The sequence below is a fragment of the Epinephelus fuscoguttatus genome, linkage group LG11 (genome assembly GCF_011397635.1).
Source record: "Epinephelus fuscoguttatus linkage group LG11, E.fuscoguttatus.final_Chr_v1".
Taxonomy (NCBI): domain Eukaryota; kingdom Metazoa; phylum Chordata; class Actinopteri; order Perciformes; family Serranidae; genus Epinephelus; species Epinephelus fuscoguttatus.
The window spans coordinates 6,574,788-6,600,532 of record NC_064762.1 but is presented as its reverse complement, the minus strand read 5'-3'; the positions used below and the strand labels follow the sequence as shown (position 1 = coordinate 6,600,532).

General features: G+C 40.6%; 2 protein-coding genes across 2 annotated transcripts in view; both read left to right on the top strand.

Moving 5' to 3' along the window:
* Nucleotides 1-25,745, top strand: part of agbl5 (AGBL carboxypeptidase 5) — a 370,120-nt gene that overhangs the window by 30,696 nt on the left and 313,679 nt on the right. The gene's annotated exons all lie outside the window — the stretch shown is intronic.
* Nucleotides 177-22,882, top strand: selenoi (selenoprotein I). Its single transcript, XM_049590175.1, has 10 exons — nucleotides 177-425; nucleotides 5,148-5,216; nucleotides 7,593-7,701; nucleotides 10,682-10,756; nucleotides 16,373-16,635; nucleotides 16,749-16,857; nucleotides 16,938-16,986; nucleotides 18,055-18,235; nucleotides 18,331-18,510; nucleotides 19,982-22,882. Exons 1-10 carry the CDS (start codon nucleotides 369-371, stop codon nucleotides 20,087-20,089), a joined length of 1,200 nt encoding a protein of 399 aa, XP_049446132.1. The 5' UTR covers nucleotides 177-368; the 3' UTR covers nucleotides 20,090-22,882.

The following is a 25,745-nucleotide window of genomic DNA, read 5'->3' as shown; positions in this document are numbered from 1 at the left end:
TAGTGATGAATTAACACAAATAAAACAAAAATGCGACACCTCAGCAACTGTTATTCATATCGTTTTCCTCTAGAGACACAATAATTATTTAAAATAATATCATTTTTGTGCATTCGAGCGGATTAAATTAGGGTTTTCCTATTTTTTTAATCGCAAACCTCCAGGCCAGAGGGGGCGCTAGTGAGCTCCGGCCAGCTGGATGCTCACGCTCCGTAGGAGGGGCCCAAATGTTCGACATCACCTCACCCGGCGTGAACGACAGCGGCTAAGCTAGATGGTGCTTCGAGTGGGCAGCTAACGGTTGGGACTTACATTTCCAAAGGCAAGAGATATATATCTATCTCACCGGGGAGCCAGACAGCGCCACCATGGCTCTTTACGAATATGTCACTCAGGACCAGCTCGCGGGCTTCGACAAGTACAAGGTATGATGTATAGCATGTTAGCAGCTAACGTTAGCCACTGAGCCGACAGTGTGTTTAACAGCTAGCTGTCACGATCTGCAGGGTGCTTCCACGGCAAAACGTGTGTGAAGGCAGCCACAGTGAGCTAGCGCCATACCAGCAGCTCGTGTAAACGTCCTAGGAAAATAAAAGCACGGTTTAAGTTTGTCAGTTACCAAAAGTATGATCTGCTCAGTTTCATTTTGATTGTTTATGTTTGCTGCTATGACCATACTGTTGATGTTTATGCTCCCGTTCTCACTAACCCCTGACTCTATAGCATTCAGATTTAAAAAACGAAAGTAAAACAGCATTATAAGTCCATTAAATAAAGATAATAATGATGATAAAGGAGTAGTAGTAGTCACATGCAGGTGCTCCTTGGATACTTCAGGTGCACTGTGTCTATTCCATCTCATGAAGCGCTCGTTGCATCCGTAAAGTATACTATATATAAGAATGAAACGTGCAGATCTCCTTCAATAACAACCCAAGGCACACTGTAGGGTTTTTGCAAAAAATAAAATGCCTTTTTTTTTTTTTTTTACATGGCAATATAGATTAAAAAGTGCCAACGACTCACAGGTCTCACAGGTCAGGACGATGACCCTGAGGAACGCCTGTATCATCTTATATTTGTTGATTGAGAGTATACTTTACTCATGCAAAGAGCCCTTCACAAGATGGAATAAAAGTAATGTTATTTAAACTTTGCAAAGTCACATCTTAAATGTCAGTGTCAATCTTTGGACACAATCATACATATTCACATAGACATATATGTACATTATCTACATCGTTTATATTTTTATTCTGTGTAACACGGCTGTGCAGTTTCCTACCATGCAATAATTTACAACTTACTGTGCAAAAAACATTTGTAGGCTATATTTCTATTTATTAACAGTAAATATACTACACACCATGTGTGTTCAGTTATCCTATGCAACCATCAGTCATCGACTTATTCATATTTGTACAAGTGAAAGGTGTTTATAGATATAGTGTTTATAGATATATTAATTTATCTTATTTGTATTTTTTTAATCCTTTTAGCACTCAATAACTTTTCCATTTCTTCCCTCTTGCTTCTGACCCTTGAGCTGCTGTTAATAAAGTCTTAGCTTAGTTTTATTATTTTATTTTGAAAGTGACTGCCGGAAGTCTCCTTGTTTGCCGTCTTTAGCTTGACATTGGCGCAACTGTGCTAGTAGTTAGCTAGCTCATCTTTTCTCTTCGGCATTGCCTGTGTGTAAGATAAGGCTTTACATTTTGTTTCCACACATTTCAGAGAGTCCCTGAATGCCTCCTCTTTGTACTGACGGCCAATTATTTCGCTAATATTGTGAACACAGCTGATAAAGTGACTCAAGTAGCTGCTGTGAAGGATAACTCAGTGAAAGCACTCAACTTGAACCTGCACAGTGATGGGAAGCCCCGACAATAACGGGCGGTGACAAGTGAAGTCACTTTTCTGAGAAATTCTTGCGACCACAGAATTGTGTCGTTGAACGGTTTGAAACAGTGTCATCCTTTCTGAATGTTACTGAAATGTTGTGTTGTTTATTTAATGCCCATAAAGATGCGCATCAGTGTGGCAGCACAGATACAAAGAGCCTGTTGTCTTGTCACTGGCTGTGGAGGACTGTAGGAAACAGGAGTGGCAGCTGTTAAAGGACACAATGCTATCCAGTTTTGATACGTGTAGATATAAGTAGTTTATGATCAATATCACACCACTGCGTATCCATCTAGTTATCATACAAGCAATAGAAGCGATTTTGAAATTGGTCCAGTACTGGGCGAGACCAGCAGCAGCAAATCAGCAATGTAACCACTGGGGGCAATTGTGCACCTTCAATGTACAGCCAATGAAAGCCCTTATTTTTGCCACTGACAGGCTCAGATTGTTAATATAAGTGTCTGACAATTTATAGAGAGGATCCCTACAGAGATAGACATTTTGTCAAAGAGTAAGATCCTTTTCAATTAACCAGAAACAGCCCCAAAATTGACAACACCAAACCCACCAGACGACATTTAAATAAAGAGTAATTTTAGCGTGTGTAGAGCCAGCAGATTTTTACATCTAACTGGGGGAATTAAGGGTTTATTCCAACCTAGTCTCGCTCACCAGACCTTTCTCAAGAAAAGAAAGGTGTGGTTGCGCAGACTCTCACTTTAAGATTGGAGACAAAAATGCCCCGGCTTTTTTTTATTTCTTTCAACCAATCACAATCATTCTGGGCGGTGCCACAGCAACGGTGCACTTGCAAAAATATTGCCGGGTGGAAACAGGTTTTGGTGTAATGCGCCCACAAAAATATCGCCTACAGGACGCGAACCATGGCAGAAAAATGGCTACATCCCCGCAAGATCAAACACCGCAAAAGTTAGTAAAGGACGTGTTGAAAACGGTTGAAAACTGCTACACAACCGGAGGTGGTAGGGCGGGACTTCAGTGGGTGGCTCGTTCCGCCCAATAAGAGGCTGATCTATGCAGTGAACTTCTGCCCACTCAGACTAATTCCAACCAAACTACAGTTGGTTATTGTTAGAGCAGTCGAAAGATGAACCAAGATGGCCTTTTTTGTTTTATTTTGCCTCTGTGGACTTTGAATGAAGTGTGTTTCATGATGAAAAAATTACTGTTTGTTTAAATGGAGTCTGGTGGGTTTGGCAATAGTGATGTTAAGGCTGTTTTGTAGTTGCACAAAAAGAATCTTTGTCCTGGACAAAAAGCTCTATCTCTGTAGGGATCATCTCCATAATATTGTCAGACATGTATAATAACAATCTGAGCCTGTCAGTGGCAAAAACAAGCGCTTTCAGTGGACGTACATTGGTGGTGCACACTTGCCCCGAATGGTTTAGTCGTCTAACTCAAAACCTCCTAGTAGTTATTTAGACACAAAAACATGGGATAAATGATCCGGATAAAAAAATACTTGTTACCCATTAAGACTGTGCACTGTCAGTTTTCATGCACTCATATCCTCAGTCATTTTAACCCACATGTTTTGCAACAGTTCTTAGACCGATATATTTCTTTAGTTCTGTATTTTCCAGTTCATTGTCCTTAAATGACTCAGGTGTAGGTCGTCCAGACTCTCTTTAATTACCGAGTGAAACTGCTCCGTGAGCTGTTTATCATGCAGGACCTTTTTTTTTTCTTCCAATAATTGCTTTTTAAGTTGCTCAGTCCACGTGTCGGCCGCTGTGCTCGAGCTTCAGCGTCTGGAGGAGAACAAAAAATGACAAATGTGAGTGAATGGATGGACTCTCTTTGACGCAGTGTTTGTAATAAAGGTGCACACAGACAAAAGCACACGAGAGAGAGGGATTGTGCCGCTGATCGTTTCGCTCCGTCTTTAAAGCTGTCATCCATCTTCCTGCCTCTCACATCTGTCACACTTAACAGAAACCACTGCCTCCCTTGGTGTGAAAGCAACTTGTGTGTCTGTGTTTGTGCGTGTATGTACAGTTCTGTTTGTTCAAGATGACATTGTGTACGTGGTGATGATTATTCACATTGGTTATCTTGTTGATTTGAGGAACAAAGTCTTTTGATATTAAGCAGCATCATGACTCTCTAAAGCCACGGTGGACATTTAAATGAAGTGTCTGAGTTATTATCAATAGGCCTGTAATTTGTTATTGCTTATTTAAAAAAGTCATGATAATGGATCAGACGATTCAGACCAAGCAGAAGCTTGTCCAAGGTTGAGGAAGAGTGCTGCGTGTCCTCAGATGGCTGTTGTAGTATTAACTGCTTCAGTGCAAACACAGGTATGTAGTGGTTCATTTGAACTCCAGAGAGTCTACTGCAGTTATGACACCAGTGCAGTTTAAAGGTAGGATCTGGAGGATTTTCAAACAAAACAAAATATAGATATATACAAATGAAATCCTGCTTAATCATCACCTATGGGCTTCTGCTGATGAGTGGTGGTGACTCTGTTTGCAGAGCTCCTGCCCTTTAACTGTATTTTGATGTTTTTGTGAGCTCGGACTGCTTCTGGGCGGAGGTTTCCCCAGCCAATGAGAGAGCGCAGGTGCCATGCCCGAGCGTGTCCGAGCGCGCACCAGCGCGAGCCTTGCCTGAACCTCTTCTGTGAAGCCTTCTTCCGTACCTCCGGGCTCCGTACACCCGGGAGAGTTGAGCCTGATAGGAGGGGCCAAATTTGAATGTGTGTTTACAAACAGCAACTGGAAATTCCTCCAGACCCTACCTTTAAAATCAATAATTAAATCTCTTGTAACCACCTGAAAATGCAGATCTGAGTCCCCTTCCAAGTGAACTAGGTGTAAGTTTAAAATCTAAAACCAAAAAGTGCTCCAAGAAAACTGGGAGGCACCAGAGAGGCAGGATTTTTATTCTTTATTGGGAAGCTTAGCATAACCAAACACACAAAAATCACCTTTACACACATCTGAACTTGCGTGAGCAGCAGAGAGGTTACATTACGCTGTAGCACCCACACATTTTCAACATGCCTGGATAAAGTATCCGAGACTGGGATCAGGTTTGTTTTGATCTGCATGATGACAGGCCAACAGAATGATCCAGTAAACAAGTTACACGTGACGCCATATGACCTTCATTTTACAAGCTGCAGTTGACTTGCAATGAGATGAATCATATATAAACTGTTTGTGTTTGATAATCACATCCTGACTGATCTGATTTGTGTCTCTTTGCAGTACAGCGCAGTGGACTCCAATCCCCTGTCTGTCTACGTCATGCACCCTTTCTGGAACTTTGTGGTGAAGGTGAGAAAGGCCTGTTGAGCTGTGTGTGTGTGTGTGTGTGTGTGTGTGGGTGGGCATACATCATTAATGAGGTTTCCAACCGTCTGCTGTGATACAGTAACAAGACGGCCTTATCCACCACCTCCGCCTCCTTTGTATGTCACAACACGCCAGTCTCTGTAATAGCTTGTTCTGGCCTTTGGAGATACCGTGTTGTTCTGAAAGCAGAGATAAATGCACTTGAGTGAGTCTGGGCTCCTGTGAATTTGTGCTGGGCGATATGACAACATATAGCCGGGACTAAGGCAGAATCTATACTTCTGTGACGCCATACCTACGGCGTAGGCTCTGCGTCGACATAGAGCTTGGAATGGGGGGTTAGATCACCACATGATTCCCGAGCGCGGCACCGCTGCTGCTCACCGCTCCCTCAGGGGATGGGTCAAATGCAGAGAACGAATTTCACACACTGTGCGACAATCAGTGGGACTTAACTTAACTTAAGCCTACGCCATAGCTTGACATGTACTTCCCCAGAAATGCAGAGACGCAGACCTCCTGTCTGTTTCTGTAAGCTGAAACCATTTCCCTCAGTGGAAACAAAGCTTTTATTTACTTTAATTTCACAGACAATAAACAATAAATTGTGAAGACAATAAAGCCTCCACTAAAATAGCATTTAAGTCTTGTGTGTGATTTATCCTTCAGGGATTTATCCTGGCTTCATGTGAGTAGAGGAAATCTCTGCTAGCCGCTGGGCTAATTTATACAATGTAAAATGCCATAGGCTTGTGCTAATAACATTAGCATGTTGTATTTGTGGGGAAAATGTGTCCAGATAAAGACAAGTGTTTGTCTGTGAATGCTGTGAGTTATAGTGAAGCTGATTTGTGTACTTGTGTTTGAAACTGTCTCTATTAAGCCATGTTTGTTGTCGACACCAAATTTCCCAACCAGTATCCCCACCTGCGAAGAGTAGAAATGTGTCCACCAGTAGAGATTTGGCAATACAGTTTGTACCACAGGAGCTGTTCAGGGCAGACTATGTAGGAAATCAGGGCTGGAGTCTTGTGTCACCACGTGATCTTGTGAAACCAGCTGTCTCACAAGGTAATGTGATTTGGGCAGACATGGAGGAGGAGAGTGACGCTGTAAATACAGAAACCTGTAACACTTGAAATTATCGTTCTCAGGAACCTTAAAGCTTCTATTTTGAAAGAATTTTATTTTTACTGTTTCGAGATTTGTTTTTAACTTTATTGTTGTCTCATGTGAGAAAGTGTTTTTTGTTTGTGTGGAAGATCCCAATAAAAGAAGTAAATAATAAACTGTGCTGTCAGAATAGTCACTGTATTGTGATAAATACTGTTACTGTGATGTAAAATTACATACTGAAGGTTTTGATCATATTGCTCATCCTTAATGTGATCATTATGTCAAAAGAACCTGGATGCTATTTTCCCATGTTTTTGTGTCTAACTGACTAATGAGAGAAACTCTTGTTGAAATTGGTCCAGTTTAAAGAGAAACAAAAGACTGCAATGTAATCTGTACTGGCGATTGTGCATTATCAATTTTCGTCCATTAAAGGGCTTGTTTTTGCCACTGACACTGTGTGACAACATTTTATCATCAGTGCGTGACCTTTGAGTGATGCTGTCTGTTTGGTATCGTGTGTAACCAAGTCGCACTCAAGGAGAAGTCTCACTCTGAAATCTTGCAGACTTCTCCACATTGTGATAATCAGCTAAATATTCAGCAGTGACACAGAAAATCTTCTAGATAACACTGAGCTGCACTTTCTGTACTCCAACATGACAAACTCTTCCCATCACTCCTCTCATCACCTCTCACTAATGTGTCCGCTGCTGTTTTTCCTGCAACAAGTCACCTCTCATGATATTTCAGAATGAGCCTTCTAATTGAGACTTGGTTACACACGTGAACAAACAGACCAGATCAAGTGAAAGGTACAAAGAAACATTTAATTTCTCTGTAGGGATCCTTTACATAATGTTGGCACGCTCTTTAATAACAATCTGAGCCTGTCAGTGGCAAAAACAAACACTTTAAGTGGATGTACATTGACGTGCGGTTTGTTTGGGCAAGTGTGAACACAGCAATCACACTCATGTGAAAATGGGGTCCAGTTAGTCAAATACCAAACTTTCTTTCCAATCTTTATCTGTCTCTATGACATTGTGTTTTACAAAATTCACTCCCCTGTGCTAAAAGTATCTCAGCCTAACAGTTATGTAACTGTCCATAAAGTGTGACAGCAATAATTACTGTCTACTTCTAAAATTAAGTGTCAGTATTCTGATGAGGAGACTCTTTGAATGACGTGTTAATTAACTGTTACTATCTTTTTGTCTCTGTCCGTCTCTTCCTCAACAGTTTCTACCGACATGGTTGGCTCCAAACCTCATTACATTCACAGGCTTTATGTTCCTTGTGTTGAATTTCCTCATGTTGGCCTTCTACGACTTTGATTTCACTGCCTCAGGTTTGTCCCTTAAACTGCTTCTTTTTCCCATAGTTGTGTTTGAGCAGTACATGAGGGTGTGTTCAGTTTATTTTGTCTTAGATGAGAATCAGCTCATCTGTGTAGAGGGTGGAGAGAAAACTGGAGGCTTCATGTTGGTGAGTTTGTTTATTAAAGGCAAAGTCCATCACTTGCTGACACATCAGTGCCCATGGTGGCTCAGAGTAATCACTAACCCATGACATTCCTACAAACATACACACTGACCTATGACTGTTAACATGTACAACATGATCTGTGCAACATAAACAGAGAGTGACGCACAGCTCCTTAAAGATACTCTGCCCCATCAGTCTGTTGTCTCGTATAATGACTCACCTTTCACACACATGATTGTACAAAATAAAAGCACACACAGGCAGACATGACTCATACTGTCACCTTTAGACTCGTCACAAAGACTGGTCACCATGTCCTCACAAGAGTATTTGCTGTCAGGAAATTATACATGCATGTTAATGGTTCACCTAAAGATATGATCCTCACAAGCCACTTTTTCACTACCTCTTCAAGGCAGGAATTTTACACCGTCCTGTTTAAAAGTACAATCAGGGAATGGGGGACAGAGTTGTATCGCCTCTGAGCCCAGACTGGAGGTAGAGACAGTGCCGAAATGACTTCTGTATAAACAGACAAACAAACAAACAGCTGGCAGGACGGGATCGTGGACAGCACAGTTGGGATGTTTTGACAACATGTCATGCGTGCGACCCACCGCGGTAGATTTAATTCCTTTTTTTAATTCCTTTAAGGGTCATTCTGACTAATTATATAAACTAGTCCATACCCATTGGTAGCTTTGTCACCTTCTACCTATGCCAATCCTCAATGCCTTTGTGCAGTTTCACATAGATTGACCACGTCAGTGAGTAGAAAAACGTGGGACAGACAGAATAACTGACTGACAGAATGACACACTGACAGTTTCCATGATTATTTACAGCATACCATACCATGACTTAAGGCCTGTTTCCACTGAAGAAGTTCCTGGTACTATTTGGGGGGCAGGAACTTTACAGGAACGTCCTCTCACTCGGCCCTCTCAACCGCCGTGTCTCCACTGTGCGGCAGAGTAGGAGGAAGGTTCCTGTAAAGTTACCGGGCTCTGGATGTGACGTAATCGTTGCGCAACCATTTTGACCGGGGCGTCGCGGCACATTTCTTGCTTTTCTTCTTATGACTCGTTTTAAAAATGCCGGCTATTTTGTTGCTTTCTGTTGACGTCGCATCCCGCCTTGAGTATATCCAAGTAAACCCCAAGCCCCAGCCAGGAGCTTTTCAGGGCCGTTCTGAGTACCTACTCCGAGGCAGGGACTTGTTTAGCCCCTGTAAAAGTTCCAGAACTCTGTCCTTCGGGGGTGGTCCCTGCGGTGGAGACACGCACCAACAGCCCCGGCCCGGGTAAAATTACCCCGAAGTTCCTGCAGTGGAAACGGGCCTTTAGTCATACCAAAAAAATTAGAAGAAAAAACCAGCATTGGTCCAAAGGGGTTAGCCACCGCGATCGGTCACATTTTAACCATTTTTAAGCATTTTTCTTTTCAACAAAGTTGCGTGGTGATGGGTGAAACCCTTGCGATATTAAACACCTTTATGTGATGAGCCACGCCCTCCGCAATATTCATTGCCTTATAGAAGCTCAGTTTTAGTAAGTTTTACAACTTTTTCCAAGAGGGAACTTTAGATATTGGTCCCTAGATTATGTTCACCCAGTTTCATGCAGATCGCTCAAACTTCCCAGGAAGAGATCGATTTGAAGTGTTTATCAAAAAATTCAAAATGGCGGAAAATCTATATAAGTGGAAGTTATGGGTTCTTGAGGCAAATGTGTTCCTCATGAGGAGAGGCATCTCTGTGCAAAGTTTCATGTCTCTATGACATATGGGGCATGAGATATGCCCATTCAAAGTTTGCAATTTCAGTCGGTTGCTATAGCGCCCCCCTTTGGCCAATTGATGTAATATTGCTTCATTGGCATCCTCCCATGACCCTCTACCACTGTGCCAAATTTCACATGGATTGACCAAGTCAGCGAGGAGAAAAATGTGGAACACACACACAGACAGAGTTTTCGTCATTATATAGTAAGATTCTGTAATACTGTGACACAGTGAAACCGCAATCTTTTCTGAGACACTTATCATACTGTTAAAATCTCATACTGTTGCAACACTAGTTAGCAGTTAGCAGCTAACTCAAATAAGAGCAATGGCTGAAAATGTCCGCAAATAGGGAAAACAGTGAGGTCTGGGAGCTCCTTAACCTCCGAGCCAGAGGATGAGATCAGTGTCATATAACAGGGGTGATAAATGATTGTTATTACATATAAAGTGCTGCCAACATGTATGTTTTATGTCTCACTAGAGGCTGGCGCTGTTGTGTTACGTGTTACGCCTGTTACGCCTCCTTTGATTCGACAATGTCAGCATGCAGTCTATAATCACATACTGGAGTAGCATGATGTCAGCATCATTTGGTTCTGTGTAAAAATGCAAAGGCGACATGAAGAAGGGACTCTATGGCGGCCTGATAGCGCAATCTCTATGTAAAAAGGCTACAGAGTTCTTTGTATCTTCACTGTCCTCACTGAGATCGATGACTATGAAGTCAACAATGTCGACATCCACACTGATGAACAATAGCTTTCTGTAAACATTCAGCACAAAGCATGTGCACCGCATGTGTCGGCAGCTTAAATAAATGGACAATAAATGGAATTGTTCTGAAAGTGATTCCAGTGATAGCGTTCACCACTGTTTTCATTGGTGTCATGATAGTTGTGGTGTGGCCCATCCACTTGAATTAAATAAATCTTTTAAAACGATATATTTACAGTCACTGTTAAGGTTATTTTCCTCGGTGTCGACAGCCCTTTAATCTCTTGCTCTCAATTTCTCTCTGTGTAGCTGTGTGATTCATGTTTACATTATTTGTGTCTCAGCTGCAGGACATGAACACGTGCCTAGTTGGGTCTGGGTTGCTGCAGGGATCTTCAACTTCCTGGCCTACACACTCGGTGAGTCCTCACCCCTGCAGCCCATGTGTGTTGTTCTTCTCGGACTCTTGAGGGGCGCAGGGGCAAATTCCTCCTGATGGAATGTATTCTGTACAGTGACTCTTAAAATCAGACTCTATTCATAACCAGTAAGGCTGGAGTACAAGTCAGATATACTGCTCCTGATATCCTGTAGGTTTTGATATATTTAATTCTGTTTCATCACATTTCCTTTGATAAACCAGGTACTTTGTGATAAAGTGTGATTGTTTACAAGGGACATAAAATCCTGCAGTTCTTGCATCAGGTAGAAACTGACACCATATTATGGATTAGCATGATTATCATTGAATTCACTGCTTTGCGAGAACGATTTCATAGTGAAAAAATACAAGACATACAGTCTGTGGTTTTAGCTGTAAGCACTTGAAAGACATCCAGTCTACATTGATCAGCCGCAACATTAAAGCCACTGACATGTGAAGTGAATAACATTGATTATGGTCTTCTGGGAAACCTCGGGTCCTGCCTTTCATGCGGATTCCTCTTGACACACACCACCGACCCAAACACTGCTACAGACCAAGTACACCTCTTCATTGCAGCAGCACTCCTGGATGGCAGTGGCCCCCCAGCACGACAATGCGCCATACCACTCTGCCAACTGTTCAGGAGAGTCCTGAGGAATGTAACAATGACCTCAAGGTCTCAACCTGATTGAGCTTTTTAGGGGCATGCTGGTACTTCTGAGGTCCTGCGTCCATGCCTCGACAGGTCAGCGCCTACTCCGATCCACAGTGGGGCCTCTGACCTGTCGAGGCATGGACACAGGACCCCTGGGGTGTCCTGTGGTGTCTGGCACCAGGGCGTTGGCAGCAGTTTTCTTTGAGTCCTGCTGGTTGCGCCCCATGGATGTTTGATCTGATTAGGATCTGGGGAATGTGGAGGCCAGGTTGGCCTTAAGCTCTTTGTCACACTCCTCTGACCATTTCCAGGGCAGTGTTGGTGGTGTGGTATGGTGCATTGTCCTGCTGGGGGGCCATTGCCATGAGGTTGGAGTGGGTACTTGGTCTATAGCAGTGTTTGGGTACATGGTGTGTGTTAAGGGGCATCCACATGAACGTCCCAGCAGAACATTGTATTGTAACAAGAAGATCAATGTTATTCACTTCACCTCCCTGGGGTTTTAATTTTGTGGCTGATGGCTGTGCATCTGGTGCAGGGTGCAAAATTAATTTTTGTCCAGTGAATGTTCAAATTTTGCCAGCTACTCAATACAGTACCATTGATTTTGTGGCTGGTGAGTGAAACAAATTTACCAGCTGCTTGCACGTTTTACCAGACTTTGGCTGGTGGATGATGCTGATTTTATCCCCTGTCTTAGTGGCATAGTGGTATGTCTTGATATTCTGAAAAAGTAGGACAGTTGAGGCAGCTGGAAAACACTTTCCCATCACTCGCTTGGCTGATGCTATCACTGTAATTCCTGCTTAAAGGAATACTTCAGCTACAAACTCACCATTTGTAAATCAATTAGCCATGTCATGTTAGCTTGAATTCATGAAGAAACATGCATACTTTCACAGAAAACAGCAAACATTGATTTTTAGATGTCAGATTTAACAACAGCAAAACATTATCAAAACATCTGTTTACAAACTCTGACACAGCTCCTGCAGTATAATCCAAGTCTCATTTATCCAGAGTCAGTGCTTCCTGAACACATACATTGTCAATTGTATTGGAGTCTGGCTTTGAAGAGAGTGTAGATAAGGTTCATTTTCAGTGAAGGTTTTAGCAAAAATGCATGTATTTTTTAGAGAAGTTTTAGAGTCCTCACATCTCTTGCTGAGATCCAAGGGGAGAGTGGGTAGCAACACAACTCCACCTAATGGAGGCTGACGGCGCCCCAGATTCAAACGTCCAAAAACACATAATTGAAACCACAAAATATCTCCACACTGCTCGTCCTGCAGGCTACAGTGAGGCTAAAAACAGAGTTCACATGACGTTTTTCCAAACAACTTTTTATGTCCGGGCTTCAGGACACTTGGATCACTACGGACGAGCAGTATGGAGATATTTTGTGGTTTCAATTATGTGTTTTTGGAAGTTTGAATCTGGGGCGCCGTCAGCCTCCATTAGGTGGAGTTGTGTTGCTACCCACTCTCCCCTTGGATCTCTGCAAGGGATGTGAGGACTCTAAAACTTCACCTGAGCCTCCCTCAGCATATGGGTGAGTAGATAATGGCTGGATTTTCATGTTTGGGTGCACTATCCCTTTAAGATTATACTGCACGAGTTGTAAGTGAGTTTGTAAACAGATGTTTTGGTACAGTTTTGCTGTCAATCGTTGTCCTCAATCCATCAATAAATGCATATTTTAACCGTTATCTGTAGAGGCATGCAAGAAAAATGTTCTTCATGAAATCAAGGCATGACTGATTTTTGGGTTAAGTATTCCTTTAGAACCAGCAGCTAATGATGAACCTGTGAGGCTCAGTTTTTGGCTTTTTAAAAACGCTTTGATATGAAACAAATCAGATACAGGAGTGCAAGTCCACGAGAAAGTTCCCTCTGGATCCTGAGCTCCAAAGGCCTCCTGTTACCCCCTAGAAATGATTAAAAAGTACTTGAATTGGGAGATCCCTCCACTTGATGCACCTCTCTCAAAGCTTATAGACACATAAGCTTGTCAGATAGGATTCCTGATAAGTCACAGTGTAAAGATCCTTTGTAATCAGTTCATTCAGTAGTCACACTTTTTTTTTTTTTTTTTGGTTTTGTTTTAAATTTAGATGTATTTTTTTTAATGACCTGATAACAGTGTGGTTTCCAAGCAGCAGTTACTGTTTAGGTGCCCTTTAGCAAAACATTTAAAGCTTTAATCTGGAACATGATAGCATGGCATTCAAAACATCCTGAAACGCCCTGAGTGTCTCATAACTGACCCAAATCAGACATCCGCGACCAATAAGACCTCAATGCATCAGTATCTTTGAATTGCATGAATACATAACATCACAAATCAACAAATATTAAACTTATCTGAAGATTTATTAGTTATGCAGTGATGAAGTTATCAGAGAATAAACAGTCTTTTCTGTGTAAGGAAACCTTTATGGCTGCGTTGTTTCCATGGACACAGTGAATAAACAAAGCTGAAAATTAGATTTTTTTTATCCTTTTTCAACTGATTTTAAAGACTAAAGTATGTGAGGAACAGTAATACAATATTGTTTATTCAATGTGTTAGGGGAAAATAACACTTTTATAAATGTCACCAGTAAGTTAATTTCCTCTTTCGGCAGAGATGAACCCGTCTAGCTTTGGTGTTAATTGATTTGTATGTGCTACAGTACCTAGCTACAGTCTTCTGACAATTATTTAGCAATACAATAGGGTACAGTCAGAACTTGCATGTTAACACTTGTATTTTTAGGCCTTTTAGTCACATAATAAACATCTAGCTGTTTGTACTCAGATGCCAAATATGGTCTGAGAAATCTACTAAGAAGTCTGGAAATTTGAGTCTGGAAAAGGATGGATATTTGAAATGAAATTGTGTAGGAATGCTGCACACAGCCTGTATTTACTCCCAGCTACTCACTTATTACGCCTGCCTGGTCGAAACATCAGCTCACTGGTTTATAGTTCACATAGATCAGGCTCTGCAGGTTTATGTCAAGCTGCCCTGGTCAATATTTGTTTATAGTGGATGTGATGAATGTTTGTCAGAAGGGTTTTCTTGCAGCAGATATTTTGGGTGGAGGACCCAAAAACTAAATTAATGCAGTTTTAATTGTATGTAAAGAGATTGTTGTACTCCAGGTCATGAATTTAGAGAACTGTTTGATTTAATGCTGGTTGAATGTTCACCATTTGATGCCATTACCTGAGCCGTTTAAAGGGTTACTTTTCTTTCCAGCATTGAGTTAAACCACAGCAGCAAAAAAGGCTGCAATGTAACGTTAATGGGCAGTTGCACACCAACAATTTACGTCTCGTAAAAGTGCCTGTTTTTGCCACTGACAGGCTCACATTGTTATTGTAAGTGTCGGACATCATTAAGGTAGGAACACAACTGAGATAGACCTTTTTGTGAAAGAATAAGATCCTCTTTGTTTTACCAGTCACAGGCTCAAATTTCCATCACCAAACCCACCAGACTCCATTTGAATAAATACTAATTTTATAATCATAAAACACTTCATTCAAAGTTGACAGAAAAAAAAATAAAGCTAACACAAACCATCTTGGTTCGTTTTTCCACTGTTTAAATGATCACCAACTCTGGTGTGGTCGAAATAATTCATCCAGTTAGATGTGAAAACATCCTGGTTGTATACTTTTTTTGTATATTTTTTCTCAGACTCCAGCTGCTGTGAGAGGCAGCAAAACATCCTCTCATTTTATAGTTACAGTTTACTAATAAAACTCTCCACAGTATGAACAGTGGTTACATGAGCCTCAAAACCAGACACAACTCAGCCCTGAGCAGAGTGACCGTCCTCTACTGACCAATCAGACTGCAGTGTTCACAGCTCCACCTTTTAGTACCAGATCTGTGTGCTAGGTACCCCAACAGAGGGGGGGACCAAACATGGGGACGGTTAGGAACGGTTCCACTGGTACCATCCACAACTTTTCACAGTGGAAACAGAAAAAATCGAACTGAATTAAACTGTACTGTACAGCTCGGGGGAATCAGGGTTTCAATGGATGTAATTGACAGTGCACAAATTACACTACAGCCTGTTTCGCTGCTGCAGGCTGCAGGGGTTTCACTCCATACTGGACCAGTTTCAAAACTTGTTGTCTCCATTGGTCAATTAGACAGAAAGACGTGGGAAAATGGAGTCCAGGTTGAAAAGCACCAGAGTTGCTGTTAACTGAGATTGTAATTTCAAGATACTGATGTGACTGTGCCACACCCTTATTCCTCTCCATCCCTGTCCTTGCAGCAAGATGAGTCACTATAACAGAGCAGTATTTACACAGAAAGGAGTGACACTTAAGTATTATAAATGTTTTGACAGGTGCTAAAAAAATTCCAGGCTTAAGAGCCACTGAATAATTCCTCTCATTAGAAGGCACACTTTGAGTTTTTGTTTCTGTGTGACAGCAGTTTGTAGCATTTCTCCACAAATAATGAATTAAACTTTTAAAGTTATAATAAAAGCACCAAAGGGGTGAACGGAATTTGATCCTTTATAATTATACACAGCTCTCTCAATGACAGTGCCGCAGCTATAGATGCCCTCAAATTTGCCCTGGGCTGTTTGGCAGCCAAATAAATAGTTATTTTACTGTCAGATTCTTTCTCTGTTTGTGTTTGTTTGTAGACATTAAATCTGTAAACCAGAATAAAGTGAGTTTAAAATCCAGCTGACCACTTTGTGAACCACTGAAATAAAACAACTTCTTCGTTGTGGTGTGTATTATGAGGATGTGTTCGCAGATGACTTCCATGTGTGGATGAAATGCGTGTTGTTCAGATCAGATGCTGTGACAGTGAATTGTGAAAGAGTTACAGTTATGTGAGTGTGGGCAGCAGCTGTGGCTGAGTATGAAATACTGTATTTTTATTTAAATGTTCACATAAACATGATCCCTATCTTTTTTCTTTGTGTGTAGATGGCGTTGATGGTAAACAGGCTCGTCGCACCAACTCCTCCACACCACTAGGGGAGCTGTTTGACCACGGCCTGGACAGTTGGGCCTGCATCTTCTTTGTGGCCACTGTCTACTCCATATTTGGGCGTGGGGAAAGCGGTGTGGGCGTGGACACACTGTATTACATCCTGTGGGTGGTGCTGTTCTCATTCATTCTGTCTCACTGGGAGAAATATAACACCGGCATCTTGTTCCTGCCGTGGGGGTACGACATCAGCCAAGTGGTGAGCAGGACGCACAAATACGAACACACACACACACAGAGGTTAGCGCCGGTCACCTTCATGACACACCGTCCTTCTGATGACTTGATGTCTCGTGTCTCGTCTCCTTCCAGACCATCTCCCTGGTTTACTTGGTCACTGCTGTGGTCGGCGTGGAAACATGGTACCAGCCAGTCGTGTGGCGATTCCTCTACAGAGACCTTTTCACCTTCATGATCATCGGTGAGCTGTGACTCGTCACTCTGAATTCATTCGTTCACCCACTGCAGAAGCTATAACAATTCATGTCTTTTGATTCTCAGCCTGTTCCTTCAGTGTGACCTTACCCATGAGCCTGTACAACGTCCTGAAGTAAGTCAACTTTTAATCAGCCTTCTGTTCATACTTGCCAGCCCTCCAGTTTTCCCAGGTGACTCCTGTTTTTCATTGTGACCCCAGTTTCCTCCCCGGGTCACAATTCTACCATATTTCTCCTGGTTAATGAAAAATGTTGACACCTTTTTTTCGTTTTCCTTATCACAACCTGTTTCTCGCACTGTACAGCGTGTATGAGCCCTAATGAATGAATGAATGAAGTATCCCCGAAGGTTTTTGTAGTGACATTAGGAACAGTTAAAAGAGCAGCTGCGGAGGATCTCAGTGTTCGTGGAGGGACATAAGGTGATAGGGAATCTGTTATACAGAAGGGGGCGATGCCATTAAGTAAATAAAAGGACTTTAAAACCAGTTCTAAAAGATACTGGGAGCCAGTGAAGGTTATGTAAAACAGGAGTTATATGGTCTCTCTTTTTAGTTTTTGTTAAAACTCTTGCATCGGTATTCTGAACGCTCTGTAATTTTCCAGTGGCATTTTTAGGTAGGCCATTGTAAAGGGCGTTAACAATAATTAACACGACTGGAAACAAAAGCATGAACAAGCTTCTCAGCATCTCGCTGGCTCAGTAGAGGTCGTACCTTAGCTCTGTTGCGTGAATAATAAAATGAAAGTTTTGGTTAATGAATTGAAATGAGTTTTAAAATTGAGATCAGAATCTAAAATGATCTGCATCTAAGACTCAAAAAGGCTGCGCTTTCCTCCTCATCACTTCCTCCCTCCTTCTCTGACTCTCCATGGCCCAGGGGCACCCATCGGGTGTGCATGAGTCAGTTGCGGGTCCCTGGTGCGGGCTAAACTTACAGCTGGGCTTTCCTTCCTCTGTCTGGCACTTTACTGGAGTAACAGCTTAAAAGTAGTTAACAAAATAATGCTGTTGCAAACTCTCTGAAACTTGCATTTTTGGGTGGGAAGGACCCTCTGACCCTGCTTTGGTTTGGAAAGCCTTTTTATTTTGGAGGTTGGCAGTTATGGCTCTGTTGTATTGATGGATTATTGTTATTTCACGCAGCGCTCTGAACTCTTCACCCTGTGTGGTTTTGCAGGGCTCACCGCAGTAACACTCTGAAGCACAGCAGCCTGTACGAAGCCTTCCTGCCCTTCCTCTCTCCCTTCCTCCTCTTCATCTTGTCCACCATTTGGGTGGTCTTCTCTCCATCCAACATCCTCGAGCTGCAGCCCAGGATCTTCTACCTCATGGTGGGGACAGCCTTCGCTAATGTCACGGTGAGTGTCGGCTAATTTCACAACCACGCTACATAACTGTCTGTGTTCAGGTGTTGACGTACCTTTATTCATGTGTGAATGTGTTTATTCTGCAGTGTAAGCTGATTGTGTGTCAGATGAGTAACACGCGTTGTCAGGCGATGAGCTGGCTGTTGCTGCCCATGGCGACAGTGGTGTTGCTAGCGGTGACCGGGGTGGTTGCCAACGATACCATACTCTTGTATCTGTGGACAGCTGCTGTCATACTAGCACACATACACTACGGCGTGTCAGTGGTAAGAACACACACACACAAATACACACATGCACACGCACACAGTACCTCTGTTTAAATAAAGAAATTAAAAGTCATGTCAGCTAAAATTACCTTTTTAAAGTATTTTGAAACAAAACTCCTAGATCAGAGGGTTGCAGAGTTTTAATGAGTGAGTGCCAGTTGAGTGAGGATGGATGGATGGATGGATGGAAGGAATGGATACATGTGGTGAGCACTTTGAGCAGTTGAAAGACAGTTCATCCATTTACCATCATCTGGTCAAGGGTTGCACAGGAGAAGTGCACACACTATCACTTTTTAATACCCATGACATTTTTATGACATGCTATGGCATTTTTTTAACGTTTGATGTTAAACTATGATGTTTTTTTTTTTTTTAAACTTTTTTATGACATGCCATACTATGACTTTTTTTTTTTACTTTTTTTGCATGCTATACTATGACTTTTTTTAAAAAAAATTTTTACATGCTATACTATGACTTTTTTTTTTTGACTTTTTTTACATGCTATACTATGACTTTTTTTTTTACATGCTATACTATGACATTTTTTTTTTTACTTTTTTTACATGCTATACTGACATTTTTTGACTTTTTTTTTACATGCTATACTATGACATTTTTTGACTTTTTTTTTACATGCTATACTATGACATTTTTTTTTGACTTTTTTTACATGCTATACTATGACTTTTTTTTTTACTTTTTTTACACGCTATACTATGACCTTTTTTGACTTTTTTTACATGCTATACTATGACATTTTTTGACTTTTTTTTATGACATGCTATACTATGACTTTTTTTACACGCTATACTATGACCTTTTTTGACATTTTTTGACATGCTATGCTATGGCATTTTTTGACCTTTTTTTGACATGCTATGCTATGACATTTTTTTGACTTTTTTATGACATGCTATACTATGACATTTGACATTTACGACATGTTATACTATAACTTTTTTTTTTTTTTTTACATTTTTACAACATGTGATACTATGACATTTTTTGACAAGCTACACTGACATTTTTTGGATTTTTGACATACTATACTATGATATAGTATACTTTTTTAACATTTTTACAAAATGCTCTACTATGATTTTTTTTTTTTTTACATTTTTTTGACATGCTATACTATACTGTTTTTGTCATGCTGTACTGTGACATTTTCTGACTTTTTTAAACATGCTATGCTATCATATTTTGACATTTTTTAGACATGCTGTACTATGCTGATTTTTTTTTTTTTTTTACATGCTGTACTATTGGCATTTTTACGACATGTTATACTATACTATGTATACTATGTGTTATGCTTTGACATTTTTATGATATCTTTTTGATGTTATGTTGTGACATTTATATATCATTTACATGACATTACTATGACAATTCTAAGGACATATTATAGACATGCTGTACAAAACAGTTATTTATTCTGGGTTTTTTTTTTCGTATATAGGTACAACAGCTTAGCAACCACTTCAACATCTTGGCCTTCTCCCTGAAGAAGCCCAACAGTGACTGACAGGAGGAGGAACGAATCGGCTTGAAAGAAGCAGAGGTTTAAGCTCCTCTGCTTATCGACACTTCACTCTCATCACCACGGAAACCGCATCCCCTCCCCTCCATCCAAGAGGACACTGCAAGTGGAATGGACTGTGGCCCCGTTTTCCACTGTCTACAAACACACCCAGACAACAAACACACACATTCCTTAACAACCAACCAACCTCTGGTCTCTGCGATGGGGCGGGCCCAGGGGCTCTGGCTTCCGTCATTGGTGATTGGCTAACTTGGTTGAGCCAATGAGGTGCAATTGTTTCCTACGGAAATGTGCTTCAGTCATGAGGACAGGAGCCATGCAAACACACACGCACACACACATGTACATACATGACTCTGCTTTCGTGCAGATAATTTATATCTCATGGCAGGTATTTAAAACAAACACAGCCACACACACATGCACATTCACAGTTACACTCACTTAGTATTATGAATGTATAATATGCCTTGGGGAAACGCCATTTAAGTTTTATTATATTAACAGGAATGCCTCAAGTAGTGTCATTTAAACCTGACCAAACCTCTAAATAGTGGCCGCACATCCACAGTTGTGTCCAGAGTTTAAAGGTTCAGTCACTTTTTGTTTTAATCATGGGATGATTTCAGTTTGAAATCCCAGTGATATGTGTTAATATCTATATATATACTGTATGTGTTAAAGGGGTTTGGGGCATTTTATTTTGAAACTGAAATGAAAGTTAAAAAAAAGATTAGTCCTGTAAAACATTGTATAAATTTCCCTCTAATTATTTCCACATTCTGCTCTGCAATGACGGTTATCACGAGTGAACAGAGTTGGATTTTGACTAACCAGGGCAAGAACTGACCAGGTTGACCTCTGACCTTCTGAGCTCTTACTAACCTTCCACTTGGACCTCTGACAGAGCACAGGCCTCCGGCTCTCCCTACCCTCCGAGGTGTCGTGTCTTCATGCTGATTCGTTCTGTTTTATTTTTTTACTTTTTTTTTTTTTACTACATACACGGAGTATTTTGTTTATCTGTTGCCATGGCAGTAGTTTGTGGTTTTAGTCGCGCAGCGCTTGAATGAAGAGTGCGTCCAAAAACCGTCATCGGAGCGGACTCACTCTGAGGGAACAAGCCGTCGCACAGGATGCCACAAACGCCACAACACCGCCTGGTGTCACACTGCTCTCACAGATATTATCACAGCTTTTCTACTGTCTGTCAGAGAACTGTTTCTGTCTGTTTAACACTGTTTGTCTGTGTGTGATGCAAATTATGTTTTAAATGGAGAAAGTGCATATTCAGCAGTGGCTGCGGACTGGACTCCTCATCAAACAGGGATCTGACAGGGCTTACCGATCATTTGTGTCACCTCCCATTGCAAACATTTTCTTAATGTTACAATGGGGACAGTTTGTCAGTTTGGAGGAAGTATGTTCTTTTGTGTGTAACTTGTCTCTCTGAAGTGACTAATCTTGTCTGTCTGCAAGGTCTCTCCCAGACCTTCAGTATCTGTTGACAAAGTAAAAACAAAAGTAAGAGTTTCACATTGCAAGCTTGGCCTGATTGGAAGTTAAATGATCAATACGGAGCCGAGACGAAGGCATGAAGTGTTTGGGATTTCTACAATTGGGAGTTATGTGTCTGTTATGCGAGTCTGACTTTAAAGTCACAGTAACAATCATCTCATATACTGTAAAAGTGTGACGATATTTTATGATTAAAGGTATATTAGACACTGGGGATGAAATATATGAAAATGTACTTAGAGCTTAGTTTTACATTTGAAGTACAAAACTTTTGTTATTGAACACTGAACATAAAACTGCAGCTACGACCCTGTAGAGTCTCTGTAGTGCCGTCATGACTGGGAGAAACTATAAGATCCAACTTTACTGCCACGACACCCAGTAACTTGTCCCAGGTTGGTTTCCAGTACCAACTGGGGAACGCTCGCTTGCAGTCGTAAGCACATAAATAGTTGAGATTTGATTTGCCCCTCATCTGTGACTTTGGAGACCGTAGATTGTAGTGACGTGAGAACAACTGTGAGATTTCACCACCGAAAATGTTTTCTGGTGGCTGTCTGGGTATGTGCAGATTCATGTGTACAAGTCCGTTAATGTATGGGTGTATACTCTGTATGTGTGGGTATCTGTGTAAATACATATATTATTTCTTTGTTTTTATTTTATTTTCTAAACCACAAATGGGATTGTTATCCAGTAGGCCGCGGGGCAGGTGTGTCGGCTCCGAACCCTGCAAAGCTACGGACTGTCTGTATTAGTTCCTAGATCTGACCACACGGTTTTTGTTTTGATAATTCTGATTTTGCAGTTCTATTGGCTGATTGGATCTGGTCTTGTCTCTGGGATAGTTTGGAAAGGGGACGAGCTCTGGAACACTGCGTACAATGCTAAATGCAACAAGGGATTTCATATATCAACAGGAAAATGATAGCTGGGTGAGAAAATGTGTGCCAACGAACAAAAACCAGGCAGAAAAAGAACAACCCATGAAACAAGTGAAACTCATGCAGCTCAATTCATCACTTTGCTTTGGATACAATTTTAAAATTTCTGAGCTACTTTTTTGGGCATTTTTTTTGTAGTGTGCTCCTCAGCTTCACTCAGTTCTTTCTAGAAAAACAGTCTTAACCTCCTCTCCATCCTGGATCAACAAACCAAGCTGTTCAAATTGTGACTAAGTTGTTGTTAAATGCTGCCCTGGCAAACAGTCCAGGGCTTCAGTGTGGCTACTTGTGATGTTGTATTTAACCGGTGAGAGAGAGGGCGGTCCAGAAACAAATAAAAGTGAATTTCCTTTAACCACAACTGTGTTGTAGCCAGAAATGTGAACTCTTACAATGCTTTTCTTTAAGGTTGAGTGAATGTAAAGTTCCTTTCAGAGCCACTAGAGACCAGCAGAGAGCAGCTTTATGTACTCTGCATATTATATTTCTTCCCTTAAAGCCCTACCAATGAGTACTTACAAACTTTCACTTCTCTCCATTGCTTACAAAATATTTGCAGCTGCATTAACGTGCTTCTTAAACTACCTTTTCTTTTCACACACACACACACATCACAATATAACACACACCTCCCATTTGAAGCACATGTAGCAACACATGCCCACAATATGTGGGCATGTTTCGGTGAATATGCATTCAAAGTCAAGAATATTTGTGCTTTGAAACTTTAACATAAGGAAATACAAATAGAAGTCGACTAAAAACCTGAAAAAAGATTTGCCATAAGTCTATCAAACTTTCTAAAGTTTTCCCAGAAACCAAAGTTCGTCTTCAACTAAGTGCAGAAAAATCAGTGGCTGAATGTGGAGGAGTTACATACAGTAATGCTTGCACTAACATCCATGATCAAAACCATCCTATGTAGATAAGAACAAGGATAAACAATAGTACATTAAAAAGTAAGAGGCTAGTAACACAGCGGTTAAGACCCCTGTAGGAAATCAGTAAAATGACTCCAAATCAGCCAAACAGATTTTCGTGAACAGATCAGAGTTTTTGTTTTTGGAGAAATAAGTTAACTTAACAAGTAAAGCCTAACATTTTGCATTGAGTGCAACGGATAAAATGTTTTTAGTGTGCATAATGGGATGAGAGATAAGCCACAAGAGGTGTGTATTTCAAGAAGTATACTCGAATGTAAGCAACAGTACGCAGGGTGGACAGTAGATGGAGCTACAGAACAACACGTAGCCTCCATGACTTCCTGCTGATGGTTCCAGCAGTTCAGGACAAAGAGCAGAGATGATGACAGTATTGTTTCTGCACACACTTCCCTCTAAAATGAGTTTCGCAGGTAAAGAAACAGTTGGCATTTTTATGGTCGTCTTCACAGTGTGAACATGTGCTGAACTTAACACCTCTGACTCATTCGGCTCTACTCTCTGTTGCAGACTTCATTAGTAATTGATTGTCTCCTCACCCACAAGAGTGAGTCTGGCAGCAAAATGTTGTGCGTGTGATTGTTTTTATCATCTCTGCACTCACAGGAACTCTTAAAACCCTCAACGAGCACATGCAAGACATTTAGGAGCGGGTGTTGACTCAGAGTGAATGAAAACTTTCAAACAGAGAGAATCCTCAACTAATCTTTAAGAGAAAGTGCCAGAGAACATCAAAAGATAAAACCTATATGGTTTGTATATCACTGAGTCAGTTATGTTTGAATGCGAAGGCTCAGCATGTCTGTCTTGGATCAGTGCTCTATTGTAAATGTGTAGGTGCCGAGTTCTGCCTGTCAAAACAGCTGGCAGCCAATCATGATGGGCGCTTATCTTGACGGGATCTTTTTCATCCAGAAATATGACTCTCATCGTGCAATGATTCATCCAAACACTGTGCTGTGAGCGAGCCAGAGGTTCACTGGTGCATTAAGTATGTGATCCGACTCATTGTCTGTGAAAAGCCAAATGCAGAGAAGTTCAAAGTATTTTCTTTGACATTTTGAACGACATACTATACTATGACTTTTTTTCAAGATTTTAGACGAAATGCTATACTATGACTTTTTTCAAGATTTTGAACGACATGCTATACTATGACTTTTTTCAAGATTTTGAACGACATACTATACTATGACTTTTTTCAAGATTTTGAACGACATGCTATACTATGACTTTTTTTCAAGATTTTAGACGAAATGCTATACTATGACTTTTTTTCAAGATTTTAGATGACATGCTATACTATGACTTTTTTCAAGATTTTGAACGACATACTATACTATGACTTTTTTCAAGATTTTGAACGACATGCTATACTATGACTTTTTTTCAAGATTTTAGACGAAATGCTATACTATGACTTTTTTTCAAGATTTTAGATGACATGCTATACTATGACTTATTTCAACATTTTGGACAACATGCTATACTATGACTTTTTTTTTCAAGATTTCGAACAACATGCTATACTACAGCATTTTCTCATGATTTCGAATGACATGCTATACTATGATGTTTTTTCAAGATTTTGAACAACATGCTATACTATGATGTTCTTCCATGATTTTGAATGACATGCTATACTATGACTTTTTTTCATGATTTTGGACGACATCCTACGACTTTTTTTCATGATTTTGGACGACATCCTATACTACGACTTTTTTTCATTATTTTGGACGACATACTATACTATGACTTTTTTTCAAGATTTTAGACGACATGCTATACTATGACTTTCAAGATTTTAGACGACATGCTATACTATGGACTTTTTTTTAAAGATTTTAGATGACATACTATACTATGACTTTCAAGATTTTAGACGACATGCTATACTATGACTTTTTTTTTTCAAGATTTTAGACGACATACTATACTATAACTTTTTTCAAGATTTTGGACGAAATGCTAGACTATGACTTTTTTTCAAGATTTTAGACGACATGCTATACTATAACTTTTTTCAAGATTTTGGACGAAATGCTAGACTATGACTTTTTTTCAAGATTTTAGACGACATGCTATACTATGTGTTTTTTCAAGATTTTGAACGACATACTATACCATGACCTTTCTTCAAGATTTTGGACGACATGCTATACTATGACTTTCAAGATTTTAGACGACATGCTATACTATGGACTTTTTTTTCAAGATTTTAGACGACATACTATACTATAACTTTTTTCAGGATTTTGGACGAAATGCTAGACT